The sequence below is a fragment of the Xiphophorus couchianus genome, chromosome 13, assembly GCF_001444195.1.
Source record: "Xiphophorus couchianus chromosome 13, X_couchianus-1.0, whole genome shotgun sequence".
NCBI lineage: Eukaryota > Metazoa > Chordata > Actinopteri > Cyprinodontiformes > Poeciliidae > Xiphophorus > Xiphophorus couchianus.
The window spans coordinates 21142550-21160323 of NC_040240.1; the positions used below are offsets into that span (position 1 = coordinate 21142550).

At 34.8% G+C, this 17774-nt stretch overlaps 2 protein-coding genes and 1 long non-coding RNA gene across 3 annotated transcripts; 1 reads left to right on the forward strand and 2 right to left on the reverse strand.

Annotated features, from left to right (window-relative positions):
• Positions 1-791: 791 nt before the first annotated feature.
• On the reverse strand, positions 792-6088 carry igldcp (Ig-like domain-containing protein). Its single transcript, XM_028035221.1, has 7 exons — positions 5968-6088; positions 5141-5184; positions 4123-4488; positions 2690-2780; positions 1837-2015; positions 1595-1645; positions 792-1293 (listed from the first exon to the last, which is right to left on the reverse strand). Exons 1-7 carry the CDS (start codon positions 5991-5993, stop codon positions 1214-1216), a joined length of 837 nt encoding a protein of 278 aa, XP_027891022.1. The 5' UTR covers positions 5994-6088; the 3' UTR covers positions 792-1213.
• A 5357-nt stretch (positions 6089-11445) lies between these two features.
• Positions 11446-17699, forward strand: LOC114156585 (uncharacterized). Its single transcript, XR_003597970.1, has 3 exons — positions 11446-11595; positions 15942-16000; positions 16275-17699. It is a non-coding gene; the product is annotated as an uncharacterized LOC114156585 (long non-coding RNA).
• On the reverse strand, positions 12624-15262 carry LOC114156583 (uncharacterized). Its single transcript, XM_028037094.1, has 2 exons — positions 14732-15262; positions 12624-13889 (listed from the first exon to the last, which is right to left on the reverse strand). The coding sequence occupies exons 1-2, from the start codon at positions 15053-15055 to the stop codon at positions 13380-13382; spliced, it is 834 nt and encodes a 277-aa protein (XP_027892895.1). The 5' UTR covers positions 15056-15262; the 3' UTR covers positions 12624-13379.
• Positions 17700-17774: the final 75 nt, after the last annotated feature.

The window sequence follows — 17774 nt, forward strand, 5'->3', positions numbered from 1 at the left end:
AATAAAAAATAAGGATTTAACTTTTTACTCCCTAATATTTTTTGTCAATTTCTCTGTCACACCACACATGCTTTCTGTTCTCAGAATGTTTCACAAAGATGAATATTGATGATGCATTGCCAACTTCCGTTTCCTATGTTACTTAGCTTTTATGTAAAGAACCGTTCGACATGTTGATTGAAAAGTTGATGAAGGGGTGTTCACGTGAACCACTGACTTTTCTGGGATTTGTTTTAAGGCCATAGAGGTCCCCTCTGTTCTTGGCCTCTCAGAATAGTCAGTAGCTTCAGCCTCTCTCTCCAGCCAACTTGTGTTTTTGCTAAATTAACTGCTTATAACCATGTAATAAAACCACACGTCAAAACTAACAACCCTTTTTTATAAACTAGAACAATAGCTAGGTTTCTCATGTTGATTACTCTAAATTTTTAATTGATTATAAAGAGTTAGAATTTACCAGAAAGGAGGGAAAAGACCAAAACACCCTCTAAAAGCTACATGTTGGGTAGATTAAATATGTAGACATAAAAAGAATTATGTCTATCTTTATCTTTCATAGATATAACAACAATGTCAAACAGAACTATATCATTTTGCAAGCAGTGGTTCACAAAACGTTGTAACTGGAACCAAACATTTCCAATAGCTCAAAGAATAATGTGCAAATGTGCGAAACAGAATATATAAAAAAGAACAACGTTTCTGCTGCTAGACAGATGAAAACTCCCCTAATACAGGTCTTAGGTCTTTGTTTTTACTTGTTGAAATTAACTAATGGATCAGTCTGCATCTTTTTAAGTTGATTGGCAGCTTTGACATATTTTATTTATTGTAGTTATGGTTTTTCTTTTTTGAGAAGTTGCAAAATAGCCTATTATCAGTGACTTTTGATTAATTAAATAGTAAAAGGGATTGTCATAACGCAGGAATATTTTCCATTAACATAAACTACAAGATGGTTCTTTTGAATGACATGAAAGAGAACTCTAGCACATAAGCAAATGATCAATTTAAAAACACACAATGATATGTATAAAATGTTGAGCATCAGAAATGGAACAGACTATAAATGAAAGTGTTTCAGGATTACAGTCATGCGTAGGATTGCAAGGCTTTTGTTACTTCTCCTACTTACAAATCTTCTCTCTCTGCTGGTCATAGAGTGCTAAATTCTGTAGATGTTGTTGATAGTTACACGGCAGAAAAATATGTCTCAGTGAAGAAGAAGAATTTGGTAACACGAGAGCAGAACAGACAAGAGAAGAGCTGAACAGCTGCTTGTAGCTGCAGCATCTGAAAAGATAGAACAGATATATATTATTTTAGGTCAAAGTGCTTGCTTTAGGAATCACTTATATGTGTGTGATGTGTTTGTATGAGAAACATATATATTGGCATTTGACAATGAGACATAAAAACTATAAAATAGACTTAACCCCTTTGGTTTGCTATCATGCTTTTTGACAATAGATATTTTTACTTCTGCTGGATGAAAATTATTGCTGCTTGGAAACAAAACCAAGACTCTCAGTTGGTTGTTCTGAAAGTGCAAAGGTCACTGACTGTTTTGATTTCTGAAATTTCATATTCTCACCTGTCAGAATTTGTTCCTGCTTTTCTTGGATTCTCGATGACGGGGATTTTTCTGAAAGCAGAAATACTGAAAATGATCATGATGCAGATGATGGTTGATATTAAACTACTCCTTAAGACAAAATATATGCAAGACATACATTTACATAGGTAAGTAATAAATATGATCAATTTTAACTTTTAATTTTAAGTTTAATACCAAAATCTAAACTTCACATTGTTCACAGGAAGCTGCGCTCTCACCCGTTATGTACAGCTGCATGGTGCTGACAGAGAGGTCGTCCCCATCCAAAACTTTGTATATTCCTTCATCAGAGTATTGAAGATTCTTTATCGTTAATTGTTCAAGCTGATGATGTTTTTCCATGCGTTCATTGTTTTCATCCCCTCTCTTCCACAAGTTCACCCATTCTGAACTATCCCTGTGCAACATCAGAAAAAATTAAAACAAGATGAGCTTTATTGTGGAAATTGTTTTCTGGAGGCTGAAAGTGCTGAGAAACCCAAGCACTTTTGTGTACGAACAAAACCAAACAATAAGCTTCACTCTGCTTTAGTTTTATCTCCAAAATCCTAACGCTGTTGCACTGTGTGATTATTTATAATAATCAAGCATGTTTTAATAGCAACAGGTTAGTTTACTAAGCAACCAAAATATTGTGTAGACACAAACAAAACCCCAGTGAGTGTCTTGCAGTTGGATAGAGAAATTTGAGTGACTTAGTAAATCTGTGATTTGAAGGATTCATGTTATGCGTGAAAATTTAATTATCACACTGTCTGCCACGGAGCAAGACAGTTAAACAAAAAAAACAAACTGGAGATCCACCAAGCAGGTTTTTCTATTATGATCTTCAATTAACTTCCTTATACCAATGAATAAATTACAAGAATATTTCTCTTTATTTCCCTTCAAAACAAATGGTACTAATCTTCATTTTTTAAAATAAAATTCAAAATGAGTGTATTAAAGTATATAGTACTCTTAGTTGATCCCTTTATAAACCAAAACTAGTATAAGTTCTTACTTTATTTATCCTGCTGATCACTGACTTGAGCCGATCAAAGAGTTTTCTTTAAATGATTTTTAACTAACCTGCTCTGGAAGACCACTGCAAATGAGTGGGGGGTGTACAGCTCCAAAACCAGGTCGTCCCCTGGGTAAAGATCCTTCCGGGATTTGTGGTCTGAAAGTGGCGAACACAAAATACAAAGAAAATACATTAACATTCATAGCAACTAGACCAAGAGAGATCATGCTATTTATTAAAAGAGAAAGATTAAAACAGCGCCCATGATAAAAAATCAGTTTTAATCAACTTTGTAGAAATGTACTATTTTAAATGAATGAATACCAGAGAAATGCTCTGTTAATTGAGGTCGACGCCCGCCCTGTGGCGGGCATGACGTCATGCATTTAAAAGACTTCTCTATAAAAAAAAGACGCCATGAGAAGTGTGCATTTCATTTCTGTTGGACAGTAGAGACTTCAAACTTTGTAAAAGTAGTGTTTTTTGGTTGACATTGCCACAGCAAATGCCTACATCCTACACCAAGAGTTGTGCAAAGCCAAAGGAGTGAAGCCCATGACACACAAAGACTTCAATGTGGAGATGGCCAGTCAGCTTTGTAGTGTGGACATGGCAGGTGTTCCAAGGAGAAAGGCAGCTGAACACATTCCTGTGCCCATTAGTGCTCAGCAAAATGCCAGAAATGGCAGACTGCAGTGCAGACACTGCCTCCGGGTGAACAAAGTCAGGAAGGACACACAATGGAAATGTGAGGGCTGTGATGTGCCATTGTGCCTTCTGATTGACAGAAACTGCTTTGCACAGTGGCACAAGTAATTTGTTTTGTCTTGTGGCACCCATTTTGCAAATATTGTAAATAGTTGAAAGTGGGGGGGGGGGGGTGAGACATTGTGATGTTGGAGAAAATTTGTGATGGAGATATTGACATATTTTGTAAATAGTTGTAAAAAAAAACGCCTGGGAAATTACCCACAATATGGTGAAAATATGACTAGTAATTTGTTTTTTACTAAGTTTGTACAAAAGTTCTTAAAATTTACCCAAAAACTTTTCATGTTAGGCTGTAAAAATGGTTTGTTCAACATTTTTGTGAATATTATAGTAAAAATATCAATATTTTTTCTACTCGGATTTTGTTTCTGTGTGTGTTTTTTGCTCCAATGTGATAATAAATTTTGTCAAAATGAAACAAACACTGTAAAATCAAAAAGTTTAGGATGTTCTGAAAATAATGATACCAAACAAGGTAAGGTAAATAGTTTTTATGGTGAAAATATAAGGGTAAATTCAAAATTAGACCAAAACGGCCATTTAGACCCAAGACTCCAAAGGAAGGAGTGATGTTAGAAATAGAATACATAAAAATATCTGTGTTTGTACTTTTATGTCTAAAAGAAGCTTGAATATAATATTCTAATATGGAGAAAAACTAAATGTTTGGATGGTGAGATTGCATTATTAAATAAAAACAAAGCATCCCTCCTAGTCCCATACTAACCTGTCACAGACAATTTGACACTCTGAATGAAAACTCTGCTCTTTTGGGACCTCACGCCATCCACCACTATGAAGCTCTCGTATTTCCCCGTGTCTCCGATCTGAACGTCCTTGATGATCAGGGAACAATCCCCGGAGTTGAGTTTCTCCAGAGGCACTTCCACCCGGCCCTCGTACTCCGCCGCCTGCCACTTGTCTTCTCCAAGTTGTTCGAACACGGTGTATGGCGGAGACATCCACTGGATGTGGCAGCCGGACTCTGCCATTTCTTTCTGGGAGTCCTTCCAGCTGCAGGGAAGGACCACCTGGCTCCCCACCAGGGTCATGACAGGCACTGGGTTAGCAGTGGAGGGCAGAGCTGAAGAATCTGAAGACCAGGAGAAATTTCCAGAAGGTGTTTCCTTACTTACATTTTATTAACTGATAAGGACATTCAAAGCAGATAACCTAAATGTGTTACAATTTTATGTTTGATTTCCACACTCAAAGATCCAGACTACTCATTTGTGTAATTTTCAAGAAATGCATAAGTTCAATAGCAATACATTGTTTCCCAAAACATTGGAATATATATATATACTGTATATATATATATATATATATATATATATGTATTTGCCTCTTATAGTTGAATGGTAGTGAAAATTTGATTTTTTTTTATTTGACAAAGTGTAGAATATTTTCTCAAAATTGTATCCATTTATTTCAAATATGTCACAGTGAAAAATAAACCACAATATAAAGAGGATAACAGTTGGGAAACGGTGGCGCAGTTGGCAGCACTGAGCAGCAAGGTCCAGATTATAATCAGGGGTCTTTATGTAAGGAGTTAGTATGTTCTCCCTGTGCATGCATGGGATCTCTCACTCCAGCTTCCTCCCACATTCCAGTCAGTTCTTAACTAACATTTCTGGGAATCTATTGCTGCTGTCATCAAACCCTGACTAGCTTCAGAAAAAACAGGAGAAAAAACAACAAAAATCTTTAAATTCAGCCATAGGTCCAAGGCAGGTACTCACCAACTAAATTTCCAATAAGTATACCTTGTAGAAACATGAAAGACCTAAAACCCACACAAACAAATAAAAAAATAGCACAATAAGATATCAGTTTTCAGTTCATCAAGCATTGTATTGTTTTGTATATTGAAAATTACAAAAAAATAATTAAACTAAGTGAAAAGCGCAGACTGTATTTCAATACAATCTATGGTAAATTGTCCTCATCTAAGTCTAGAATAAATACTATAATAAAAATAATTAGTAATTATTTAGTCTTTTTTTCAACAGGAGATATGAAAAGTTGATTTTAAATAATATCATTTTGTATGGATTCATGAATGTATTATAATACAGATTAAACATTTGTTGTGAAGTGTCCATTTCTTATATTTTTATTGTTGTTGTTGTCTATGATTGAAACCTTCATTAACCACTGTAATTACTGGGAGCCAAACCGAAGAAATGAAACTAATAGTAAGTACACACTCATGAAATAAGCATATGATATGATAGCTGTGTATGTTTTTAGGTTTCACACTTAAACAGTTTCTGCTTCTTGGAAAACGAAACTTAACGCGCCCTCTCTGGTGATTGGAGGAACTTTAAGGTGATGCAGAACGTGGCTATGTTTATGCTTTTCCCTGCACCCTGCAGATAAATGTATGCTCTATTTCATGGAAGGAAAATGCATATTTATTATGAGTTTAAGATAAAATCAATCAATCAATCAATCAATAAGTGGTTAAGATAGGCAAACATAATATTTTTTAAAGTTTTTATGGTAATTCAAAAAATACCATTACATTAAAATATCAAATTAGAAATAAATAAAATACATGTCTTACCAGAGTCGCTTCTGAAGAATGTCCATTTTGTTTACTTTGTGGAAATTTAGGTGATTCTCCACCTCTGCACTCCTCTGATGCTGGCAAAAGTGTGAGAGTTTCTCTCAGCTGGTATCCACTTTAGAAGCAGCGCTGGTATGGCAAGCCGTTTTAACATAAATTCGGTTTCGTCTGACTATCCGTAATTACATTCTAGATATCTAATACATATAGAATATGTATTCTCTATAGTTTTGACTATACATAATACATATTCAAGTTATCAGTAATGTCATTCTGACTAGTCAGAATGTTAATTTAAGATGTCTTAAATAGAAAAGCTGTTATTCAAGATATCTCCAATTAATTTAGAGATATCTTAAAAGGAATTTTGACTAGTCAAAATTACAATTCAAGATATCTTTAATTTAGTTTTGTCTAGTCATTATTTGCTTTTAAGATATCTATAATTTAGTTTTCACTAGTCAAAACTACATATCTCCTATCCAAAAATAAATTTAAGATATCTTGAATTATGTTGTCATTTGAGATATCTTTAGTTAGAATTATGACTAGTCAAAACTAAAATCGAGATACCTTGAATTTACTTTATGAGTAGTCATAATTTAATTGTAGATATCTGAAATGCGTTTTTCAGATAGTCAGTAATTCATTATACTGTAGATATCTTGAATTGACGTCTCCATACAACTCAGTGGTAAATCTGACGTCATTTCGACTAGTCAGAATGTATTAGAGATATCTCAAATAAGTATTTTGTCTAGTCAAAATATAATTAGAGATATCTTAAATCGCTAAAACGTCTAGACATAAGAATGTAAGGGCGACAAAACCGAATTTATGTCAAAACGGCTTGCCACAGAACTGACCTGCCTAAGTTTCGATTTACTGGCCGCCAAGATAAGACAAGGACAACTCCCTGCAGCAAACAGAAAGGGACGGACCACCGTTAGTCTCATACCTTATTAGGAAATGGGACCATTGCACTCCGGAAGTGAAGGGGGTGCTATTTCGTATACAGTCACAAATGTCAATTTAAAATGTCAAATATATACACATTTAAAGAGCCTCAGTAAAAACGTGTTAATTATTAACTTTGGTGCAAAGAATTATTGAAAATCGATTTATTCACTGCGTGTTTATGTCTGTTAGTGTAAGATTGAAATGGAACTTCACTAACTCATAAATATTACAAATTTATGGGTTTTTTTGTTTGTTTGTTTCACGGAAAGTTTCTGTTTATATCACAGGTTTGTGGTGCATTTCTGTCCTACAGAAAAAAAGATAAAACTTCAGATATTTCACAACGAGATATTAACATACATGGAAAATGTTACGAAAACCTTATATTATAGCAGAAAGTGCGATTACCACCGTAGGAAAGGCTTGCAGCATTCAATTATGCCGCATGAACTGATCAGTACATTATTGCGAGACAACGCAAAAGCGATTATTATTATTATTATTATTATTATCACTTTGTATAGTAACATGTTGAGTCGCTCTTTGACGGGTTTTCTTTAAGTAAAACTTGTCTTATGCACATTTATAGTAGTTATTTTAAAATAATATGCATTTTAAAAACTTCAAAAATATTAATGTTGCTTACAGAACTTTGTGTCTCAGCCATCATTTTTATGTTTATTTCATTAATATTAGTTTACTGTCAATTCCGTTTTTAGTGAAAAGTCCTAAACATCTAAACAGAATTCAATTTTTGACTGAACCAGATTTCCACTCATTAAGAAGCAACGAAACGTATAAATGAACCAAAGTCTATAAAAACCTGCATGTATGAAAATTAAGCGAGAGAAAGAGAGAGAGAGAGAGTGTGAGAGAGAGAGAAGAGGGTGTTACCGAAAGGCTTTTATTTTGAAATATCAATTGACTCAAGCCAAGCAGCTCATGGTCTCCAGAGAAATGAAAGTTAACCACAGTTGTGTTTCAGTATTCACATGGAAAAACAGTCACGCTTCCGTTTTCTGCAGCAGCAGAAACATGTTGGTGGTCTCCCTGTGAATTCTGTGGCCAAACATAATTCACTTCCTCCCACAGAAATAAAAAACTGCAACCAACCTGAGCTCGGTTCAGTCAGCATTCACCCTGTAACCAGTTCGTTCTGAGAGTATTTGTCTCCTTTAGGATAATGGAAGGTCTCTTTTGGATTTTCATGTTTCTTTGTAAGTTTTTTTTTTATTATTATTATTTTCTTGATTTAAATGCAGACAGAATTTACTCAGAATTTTGGTTTTCTTATGTGTGTCTGAGGTTTTATAGGTCTTGTGGGTTTCATAACTGTTTATAGGTTGTGCTCCTTTTCTGTCCTTTTTCCCTTTGTTTCAACCAAACAAAACCCAGGAGATTTTGTGGTAATGGTGGGTTTTACCTGAAGAATTGCACAAAACAAGCCCTTTGAACCTGAAATGTAGAACTGAAAACTGAAGTTGAATTTATTTCACCAAACTTCTCGCTTGATCTTCTTTCAACTGAATACAGCAATTTGATCAATCCAAAAACTCAGTTATTATAATACTTCTTTGTATGAAATCTCCCTTCCACAAGCTTCTTTAAAATTTTCAATGGAATTTAAAACAGGGCATTTGTAGTTTCGGATTGCAGGAGTCAATGGTTTAGGGAGAAGAGATTAAATGCTGCCATATGAAGTTTTTTGCATCAGCCATGCAAAGCAGACTCTATGATAAATGTATTTTAATACATTTAAAATGCAAATTTTAATAAAGATACAAAGATCAGATTTTTCCTGACCAATGCCTTTTGATTTTGACCCTTTCCCAGTTTTTCTTATTGCATAGAATAAAAGACAAAGAATATGCATCAGTTTCATTGATAAAAGTGAAAGTTTTGAATCCCGCAAAAAATAAATTCCCACTTTATGCATCGAAGTATAGATCATGAGCTTAATCTGATTTGTTGTAATCTCAAAAGGGGAATCAAAACAGAATGGTTTATTTTTTTTGGGCAGCTAATAAAAAAATCTTCTTTATTTCTATTCTATTCTAAATTTTGATTACCGGTAAATCTTATAAACTGTTGTAGAATCTCTTTTCAGAATAATTTCATAAAACCAAAACAGTTCGCTTCAGAGTATAAACTAAGGATGGTCAAACACTCCTAAATTTCTTCATCACATGAAAAAGCCATTTAATTTACCATCAAATTTGATCATAACCAACTCTTTCAACCACTGGTAGTGTATGGTGATATGTCTATTAAAACTAACCATTAGAAAACTGATGAGGTGCATCTTACATTTTAGTATCACAGCTACTACTTGATACCACTTCGCCCATTCAAAGAGAATGTTTCAATCAGGGTTGATGTGTTGAACAAACATGACAAATAATAACATTTTTGGTCAGCATGATTCTGACTTGTCTGTTCTTCTCAGGTGTTGCAGGATGTCACCAGTCATCTCCCTCCCATGTTCCCCATGACCCACTGGTGGTCGTCAGGGGACAGAATGTCTCTCTGACTTGCAACATTACGCCCAGCGTCGATATCACCTGGTACCTGCTGAGTTCAGACCAGCTGTTGCCACTGCTTAAAGTCTCACAGACTAAACTCAAAAACAAAAACGACATAATTGATTCTTACTCCAGTCGCATTACATGGACAGGAAACCTGAGTAGTGGGCTGATCAGACTGGAGATCCAGGCTGTGGAGGAGCAAGATGCTGGGCTGTATTTTTGTTCTGGGCTTTGTGAAGCTAAGGTGTGTGTAAGCAGAGGAATTCCCTTGAAACTTAATGGTAAGAACTGATCTTTTCTATGTGCATTTTAAATTATAGAAGCAATAATATTATTTATATATATATATATATATATATATATAAATGCAGCTCTGGAAAAAATTAAGAGACCACTTAAAAGGATCAGTTTCTCTGATTTTACTTTTAATAGGTATATATTTGAGTAAAATTAACATTGTTCTTTTATTCTAGGAACTACTACTGACATGTCTCCGAAATAAAATGTACTATTTATTTGCAGAAAATGTGAAATGGTCAAAATAACAAAAAAGATGCAGTGCTTTTAGACCTCAAATAATGCAAAGAAAACAAGTTTAAATTAATTTAGAAACAACAATACTAATGTTTTAACTCAGAAAGAGTTCAGAAATCAATATTTAGTGGAATAACCATGAGGTTTTTGATGGAGTTCATTGCAGTGATCTCTTAATTTTGTTGTCTGAAGAGCTTTAAGTGACTATTTTGTTCTTAATGTCTTAAGACTTGATCTCATTAGAAATATTACATGGAAATGTTTTTTTTTTTATTGTACATGTTCTAAAAATGTTGAATGCTATAAAAACTAGAAGTGTTTTTTGTTGTTATTTTTTAGTGGGATTTGTTAGTATGATTAGATGTATTTAACCTTTGGGTTTACTCTGTAATTGATATCTATCAATAGTAACTCTGCTGGAGTTCAGCTGTGGCTTAGGTGGTAAGTTGAGTCATCAATGAATGAAGAAGAGCTCTTGGCATGCAACTAAACCACAGGACAGTCAGTTGACACAGATTGTCAGCTGAAGAGTATCAATCAAATTTTTTGATCAAACTAACCTCATCACAGTTCAAATGTTTCCTGTGGTCAAAACCAATTTGGAGAAGAACTAGTTTTGCTTTACATCATAACAGACATAACAGTAACAGCAATGAATTTATTACTGCTCAGGCTTGTCTCAGTTTACGGCAAATAAAATAAACAATAAAACTGTTTGATTTTATTATTTTACAAATAGAACATAAATCACAAAATAGTTCAAGTCTTTAAATATTCTACCTTTAACTCAGCTATAGGAGTATTTTCTTACTGTGTATTTTACTGACAGCATCGGAGTGCCCCTCTAGGTTATGGCACCAGGGCAGAAATTCACATTGCCCATATTAGAAACACTTCTGCTATCTTCAGAGTGTTTTGTTTTGTGTTATTATTTAAAAAAGAAATCAGTAAAAGCAGAAGGTAATTCTAAATAAGAACATAAAATAATTGTTTTCAGTTTGTAAAGGTCTTTTGGTTTTGTTTACAGAATAGTATTCTATATAGCTGATATTGCTCAAAAGAAAAGACATTTAACCCAGAAAATGTATTATAAAGTTCTAGTATCAAGGCAAAAGCTAACAGAAGAGGGGATTCTTAAATGTTTTACCTGTGAAATATATCTGAGATTGAGATTCATGAAAAACATGTAAAACCAGGCATCACTCGCAACACCAGCATGGATTTAGTCTCAAATGCTGCAAATTATATCCAGGTGCATTGCAACAGCCCACAGTTTTGTGCAAATTAGCACTGGTTCCCAGAGGATTATCTCAGTACAGGTTTACTAGAAAATGAAAATGAAGATTGAAACAAGTAGAAACTCCACCCTCAAAAGAATGTGAGTTTCATAGCTTTGCATTACAGCTGTGAATACCTCCACAGAACAATTTAACATTAAAATAATTTTGTCATCTTTGTGGGTTTTTCTTGTTATTATGTCCAGGAGTTGATGGGGACACTGCTGGAAGAAAAACTCGCCAACCTTGTTGGAGTCTGGGGATCTGTGTCCTTCCGGGTTTACTGGGCCTCTATTCCTTTCTGATGATTGGACTCTACCTGTGCTCAGGTGAATATCCACTTACATCCTCCACCTGTCGACACTTCTTCTGTAGCACTGCTTTTATTTTAAAACTGCTGCTCAACATCATCAGAATAATACATGATGATTATCAAATTTATGGGCATTTTTGAATTCATTGTTCAAAGAAATTTTCAAATATATATATATATATATATTTTAGCTCAGATTAAAGTTTTAAAAAACTTTTTCTTGTAAAAGAGAATTTTAAACTGTTTAATATATTGGTCTGTACCTGCATACTTCGTTCATCTGGCAAGTAAGCAAGCATACTGCATTCTCCTACTGCCCTCTGCTGCTCACCTATTAGAACTGCAGATGTCCAATATGTAGAGTAATTTTGGCTAATTTAAAACAAAACTAATGCTTAAAGAAATTTTTTTTTTTTTTTGATTGGCTGGTGGTCTTGCATTGTGTTTGCTAATGGAATCTGATCGTGTACTTTTAGCTTTCTCTTTTTATCATTTCGTCAAATTACTGACCTTAACATACACTAATATATGAGCATCTTTTTGCCAGTGTGGTTTTAAAACTCTGAAGTTTGTGAAATCCAACAGTGGAAACAGAGCTTCACCACCCAGCTCTGTCCTTATGAAGTCCTGCACATTTGCTAAAGAAAAATACCCCACGAGAGAGTATTTTTTAAGCAAAAGCTCAAAGTTCCTGCACTTTCCCAAAACACAATAAATATCCTATAAATATAGAAACAGACATAAAAAATGGTAATAAATATATGGACATTATTGGTATTAACAGAAACATTTATTCAACGCTTTGTGTAATGCACATTTCATAGTACTTAAGCTGAGCTCCGAGATACACTGCGTTTTAGAGCCGGTTTTACTGGCTTTAAATGACGCAAGTGTAAAAATAAAGATTAAATCAGTGAGAGGTAAATGCTGTTCTGCAAACAGGTCTTCGCTTTGTGAAAAGGAGGAGCAGTTCCTAAATGTCAAACTTGATGTCAGTGCCAAAAATAATGCAGTGAAATACTTGAGTTAAATAAAGCATCGTAGTTAAAGGATTTGTGCTCTCCATTTTAATATTCATGACATATTTGTTACAGACTTTTAGTTCACAGGAAAAAGACATATGATTACAGTATAAAATCAGTTCAGACAAAAGGATTTCCAATTAGACTAGGGAGTAAACATAATCCCCACCACCACATTATGAAGTTTACAGGTATAAAAAATTTATGAAACAATCTTTTATGCAAATTGACAGGTTTATTGCTCATTTAATGATTTAGTCATTATAGAGCATTCATTTCTTTTATGACAAGTCAGTTCAATTATGTGCAATAATTAATAAAAATAAAACTAGGCTACAATCAAAATAGAAAAAAATAACTAAAAGTCTTTATGTGCCAGTGTAAATCAACTTAGATAACTGCAGACCTTTCTACATCTTGTTTGCTTTCTCTTTTCATCATTTCGTCAAATTTGTATTTTTAGTAGATCTGTTTAGTAATTTCTGAATAATAAAAATATGAGACAAGCAAATTTGAGAAAATAGTGGTGAAGATAACGCAGGCAGGGAGGAAGTGTTCATAATGCAGAGCCTGGTATTCCTGATCGGTATTTGCGTGACCACTTAGCTAAAGCGACTATAGCAAACAGTAACTGAAGAAACTATCATAATCATTTCCACATCCTGATTGAAACAGATTTCACACTGTTTGCAAAACATTTCTATTTTCCCAGGGTGAAAGAAGTTTGCAGAACTTTTGCTGTTTATAATATCCCTGAATCTTCCAAGCATCCAAAAAGTCACACCTGCTTTATCAGGAGTCCATATGGACGAAGGGAATCCTCAATAATGACTTTCTGCTGCACGTTGGTGCTGCCTTCCGGGATGTACACCAACCAGATGCCCTCTCTCTGGCAGCTCTTCCTTTTTTGAGGGTTGATACGGTTCTGAAGAACTACTTTGTACGTCTTCCCATCCACACTGTACTTGAATGTCGTGCAGTACTTCTCTGCCATCTTGATGTCTGGGGTTGAGTACACGCCCCTGCCTCTGGTGTCGGGGTTTTGCAAAGCAGCGGCTCCGGCATCCAGAAAGTTTGGCTCGTTGTCTGGTGGGCCATCATGGGTGATGATGATGCCAAGGGAGCCGTCCATGTTGTGGCCGTGGTAGGAGACTGGCCAGGCGTCCCTTCCTGTCCCCAGCCAACTGTCCCCATCTTCATACTTCTTTTGGACGCGCAGAGCGGTCCGTTTCCATCCACAGGGGCGAATGTACTTCTCATTTCCACGCGTAAATACCTTATCACCATCCTGTAGATCAAGATACATTTATCAGTTCAAAATGTGTCTTCTTTAATTTTGTTTAAAGAATAGGTGGGAATGCTTAGGAAAGTACTTTCTGATTTTGAGAAAAATCTGTTGTCATTTTTCTACAGCTGTCTCTATGCTTATTGCCACCCTTAGTAAGGATGTGAAAAAGTCCTAAAATATCCCTTTCTGCATTTCATACAATTTTGTGTTGATCTCTCACATGAAATCCCATCAATATGCACAGATGTTAGTGGTTTTAACATAAAAGTGTTGACACCTTTGCAAACAACTGAAGAGAGATGCAGAAGTAGCTAGCTAATTTTAACATTTTGTGACTTCAATACATCTTTGCAGCATTTGATTGACATGCTGTCAAATCTTTTCTACTTTGAAAAGTCCTTATGAGAAGTGGGCTACTTTACAACATATTTATGTCCCAGAGAAACAGGAAGTCATTGAATATTGATTAAAAGTATTTGAATTAAGGATTTAAATGATAGGTTTATTTATTCTAGACACATTCACTACAACCTTTGTTTATTCCAAGACATATGTGGACCCAGTAAGGTGAATTAACTTACAACATTACTCAATCACATTTTATCTGTACACACTTCCTCATTTCCTCCCTTAGTTAAAAGTCAGTCTACTCCAGAAACAGAGTTAGCCCAGTAGTTTTGTAAAATGTGACTGTTAGTATTTGTTCTTTCAGTTTTAATGACGCTGCAGTTTCAGGTCAACACAAACATGTTTTATGACCTGCTCTATTGCCTAAGGCCTTTGTCATGTGACGCGTTTACAAAGCAAAAAAAAAAAAAACAAAAACAACGGTTTCTCCTTACCTTTATGTTGGTGAAATCGTAGTCATACTTCGGATGGAAGAAGTCTTGGGTATTGATTCTAACGGTTGGTTTAATGCTTGCCACAGGTTCATGGGTCAATGCTGGTGGGGCGCTGTACATGTCCTGGTTTTCCAAGTCCTGCAAGGATAAAGTTCCCAAGCTCGGGTACTCCAGTTCTTTGAATCCCTCCTGCTTGTAAAACTCTTTAAGGGCTACAATGTTGACAAAATCCTGCGATGTGAGCTGCGAGGATCCAGTTGTTGCCTCGACGTTACAGCCGGAGAGAGCTGATAAGGCCTCCAGGAAAAGCTTTATGTCTGGCATTTTACTCCGATGTTGTAAAAGATTTCAGGAAGGAAGACGGCCCCCTTGTCCTTCAGAGTTAGGTGGAACAATTGCCTTTTCTTTCTACCTTAAATAGAGTTACTTATTTATCAAGAAGACGTAAGAAATCAAGTCTAGCTTTCCTCTCGGCTACTGAGGCTAAACACTGATCCTTCGTTTCACTTTAAGCCTTTAACAGTTTAATAGTTTCACTTTCACTTAGATAATTTCCTGTAAACCAGAGCATGCTCAGGAATAAATGCAGAGTGTTTCGAGGATTTGGACTATGATAGGATTACACTGTTTACCCCAGTCTAACACTATAAGCTTGTTGCAATCTGCTTTATGATGGTGTTTGTGATTATCTGGTGCTCTGCCTATCTCACAGGTGTCAAACTCCAGTCCTGCAGGGCCACTGCCCTGCAACTTTTAGATGTGCCTCTGTTGCACCACACCTGAATAGAATAATTAGGCCAAAGCTCTGGAGAACTTATCTACACAAGAAGGAGGTAATTAAGCCATTTAATTCCAGTGTTTTGTACCTGTGGCATATCTAAAAACTGCAGGACAGTGGCCCTTGAGGACTGGAGTTTGACACCCCTGGGTCAGGTTACATTTCTGCCAGTTAACAACTAGTGTTCTGCGTTTACTGTTTAGATCAGACACTTGGTGACTTTAAGTTTCTTCACTTTTATGTGAAGTTACTTTTGCTCCTTTTCACTTCTGACTCTGCAGATGGAAATACATGTAACCTGTAAATACTGACATCTTTTAAAACCTTTTAAAATATGCAAGTTTGAATACTATAATGGATTCAAATTAAATCAGAGCTTTCCATCAATCTCTTTTCATTCTACACCTCACTCCTATTCTGCTTTATCTTCAGGTAAACTGGGTCCTTGCTGCTGTAATCCAGGGATTCAGCGTTCTTTGAGGATCACAGAGGTCAGTAGATGAGAAAAAGTTGAGTTATTTGCCTACAACACAAAATAGCAGAAGCTAGTTGTGTACATTTTGTGTTAGAAGTGGGATGACTTCCTTAAAATGTGTTGATTTGTATTGATTGATTTAAATTTTGTTAGGTAACATCCATTCATTCTAAATTCAGCTTTATTATTTTTCAGAAAGTAAATAGATATGGTTTTTTTTTCATGCTTACTGCATCATAGTACCAAGGAATGTGATATTTATGTCTCTTGTCTGACGTCTGTCTCTGCAGGAAGATTCTTTACATTACTCCAGTCTGAGGCATCCAGATAAGCCCCGCCCGTCTGTCAAGACCAGACCTAGATTGGCAGAAGACCTGGTCACATATTCTACAGTGACCACTCGCAAAAACTTAAATGGATAACAAGCAGAAAATAGATCATTTTATTTCTGCTCAGCGACTCTTAATATGACATTTGTTGATTCTTAGGAAACTTTATTCTACCGTAGTTTAAAAGTAAAATCATTTTCTATTGTTTTTTTTCTGATTAATTTTCAAATATATATATATTTTTCCAGTAAATCTAGAGCATACACGGATTTCTAGATAACTGCTTTAGTCCTTCAGTAGAGCTAAATAAAATATTAATATTTCAAATCTTCTGCTATACCCACAAAGCGGGACACAATATGGGACTACAATGCAATTCAATATAAAAAATATAGCAATGTATTTTAAGCACCTCTTAGCCTCGTGTGCAATTACATTTCAATTAATATCAAAGCAAAAGTAGCAATTCTGAAAATAAATTTCATGTTTGCAATTTAGTTTACAATTTTAGTTTAGGATTAACCTAACAATAAATCGTTCAGTTCACATTTTTAAATCACATGATTTGAAATTTAAAATCTGAATCTCTTTTATATCTGACGAAGAAAGAAAGTATCGTTAGTTTTGTTGTTGTTGTTTCTATGTGAATACAACCCTATACATATTAAATATAACTGAATCTGTTAATATGAGGTTGATCTGGACTCCTAACAGAATAAAGGTACAGTACAGCAACAAATTCAATAGCTCATATAAAATGTAATTAATTGCTATAATTAATATATATAGGATATCGTAAGAGTTTTGAACTGGTGCTATGACAAAGCAAAGACAAACAACAAATCAACATACCCAGGTAACATAATCTCATTATTCTCAAGATGAATATGAGGTATAATGTAAGCTATATCACTCATTTTTGTTATACTGTTAAAATTTTGTGTAACTGTGGTAAAAATGTTTTTTTTTCTTTTGCTTCCTGCTGACATCTATATAACCAGTAAGCTACTTACATCAAGAATGTAAATATGGGCAATAATGCTGGCAGAAGCTGAACCCTGAGGATGGAGGGGACTCGTACAAAACCCTGATGTGAAGAAATTCTCATGTATGAAAAAGTTACCAGCTCAGCTCAGCATAACATTTCCTTTGTTTTATTATTTTTTAATTTTTTAGAGTGTGCATTTGTATTCCACTGTCAATTATGGGTCCATTTTTTTCAGTAACTCAAATGTAAATATGTTTATGATATTAAACTAACTTTCATAAAGTGTTTAAGAAGTAAAAAGCTGATTTTGTGCAAAACTGTTGATTTGCAGCATCTTGTTGACATTCCTCTTTGTTACAAATATAAATGAAATGTTGTTTTCAGTACCTTCTTTACAGTTAGCAAAAAACCAAATAAACATAACCTGACATAATATTTAACTTAACAGTTTCAGTTATTTTGTTATAAAGTCT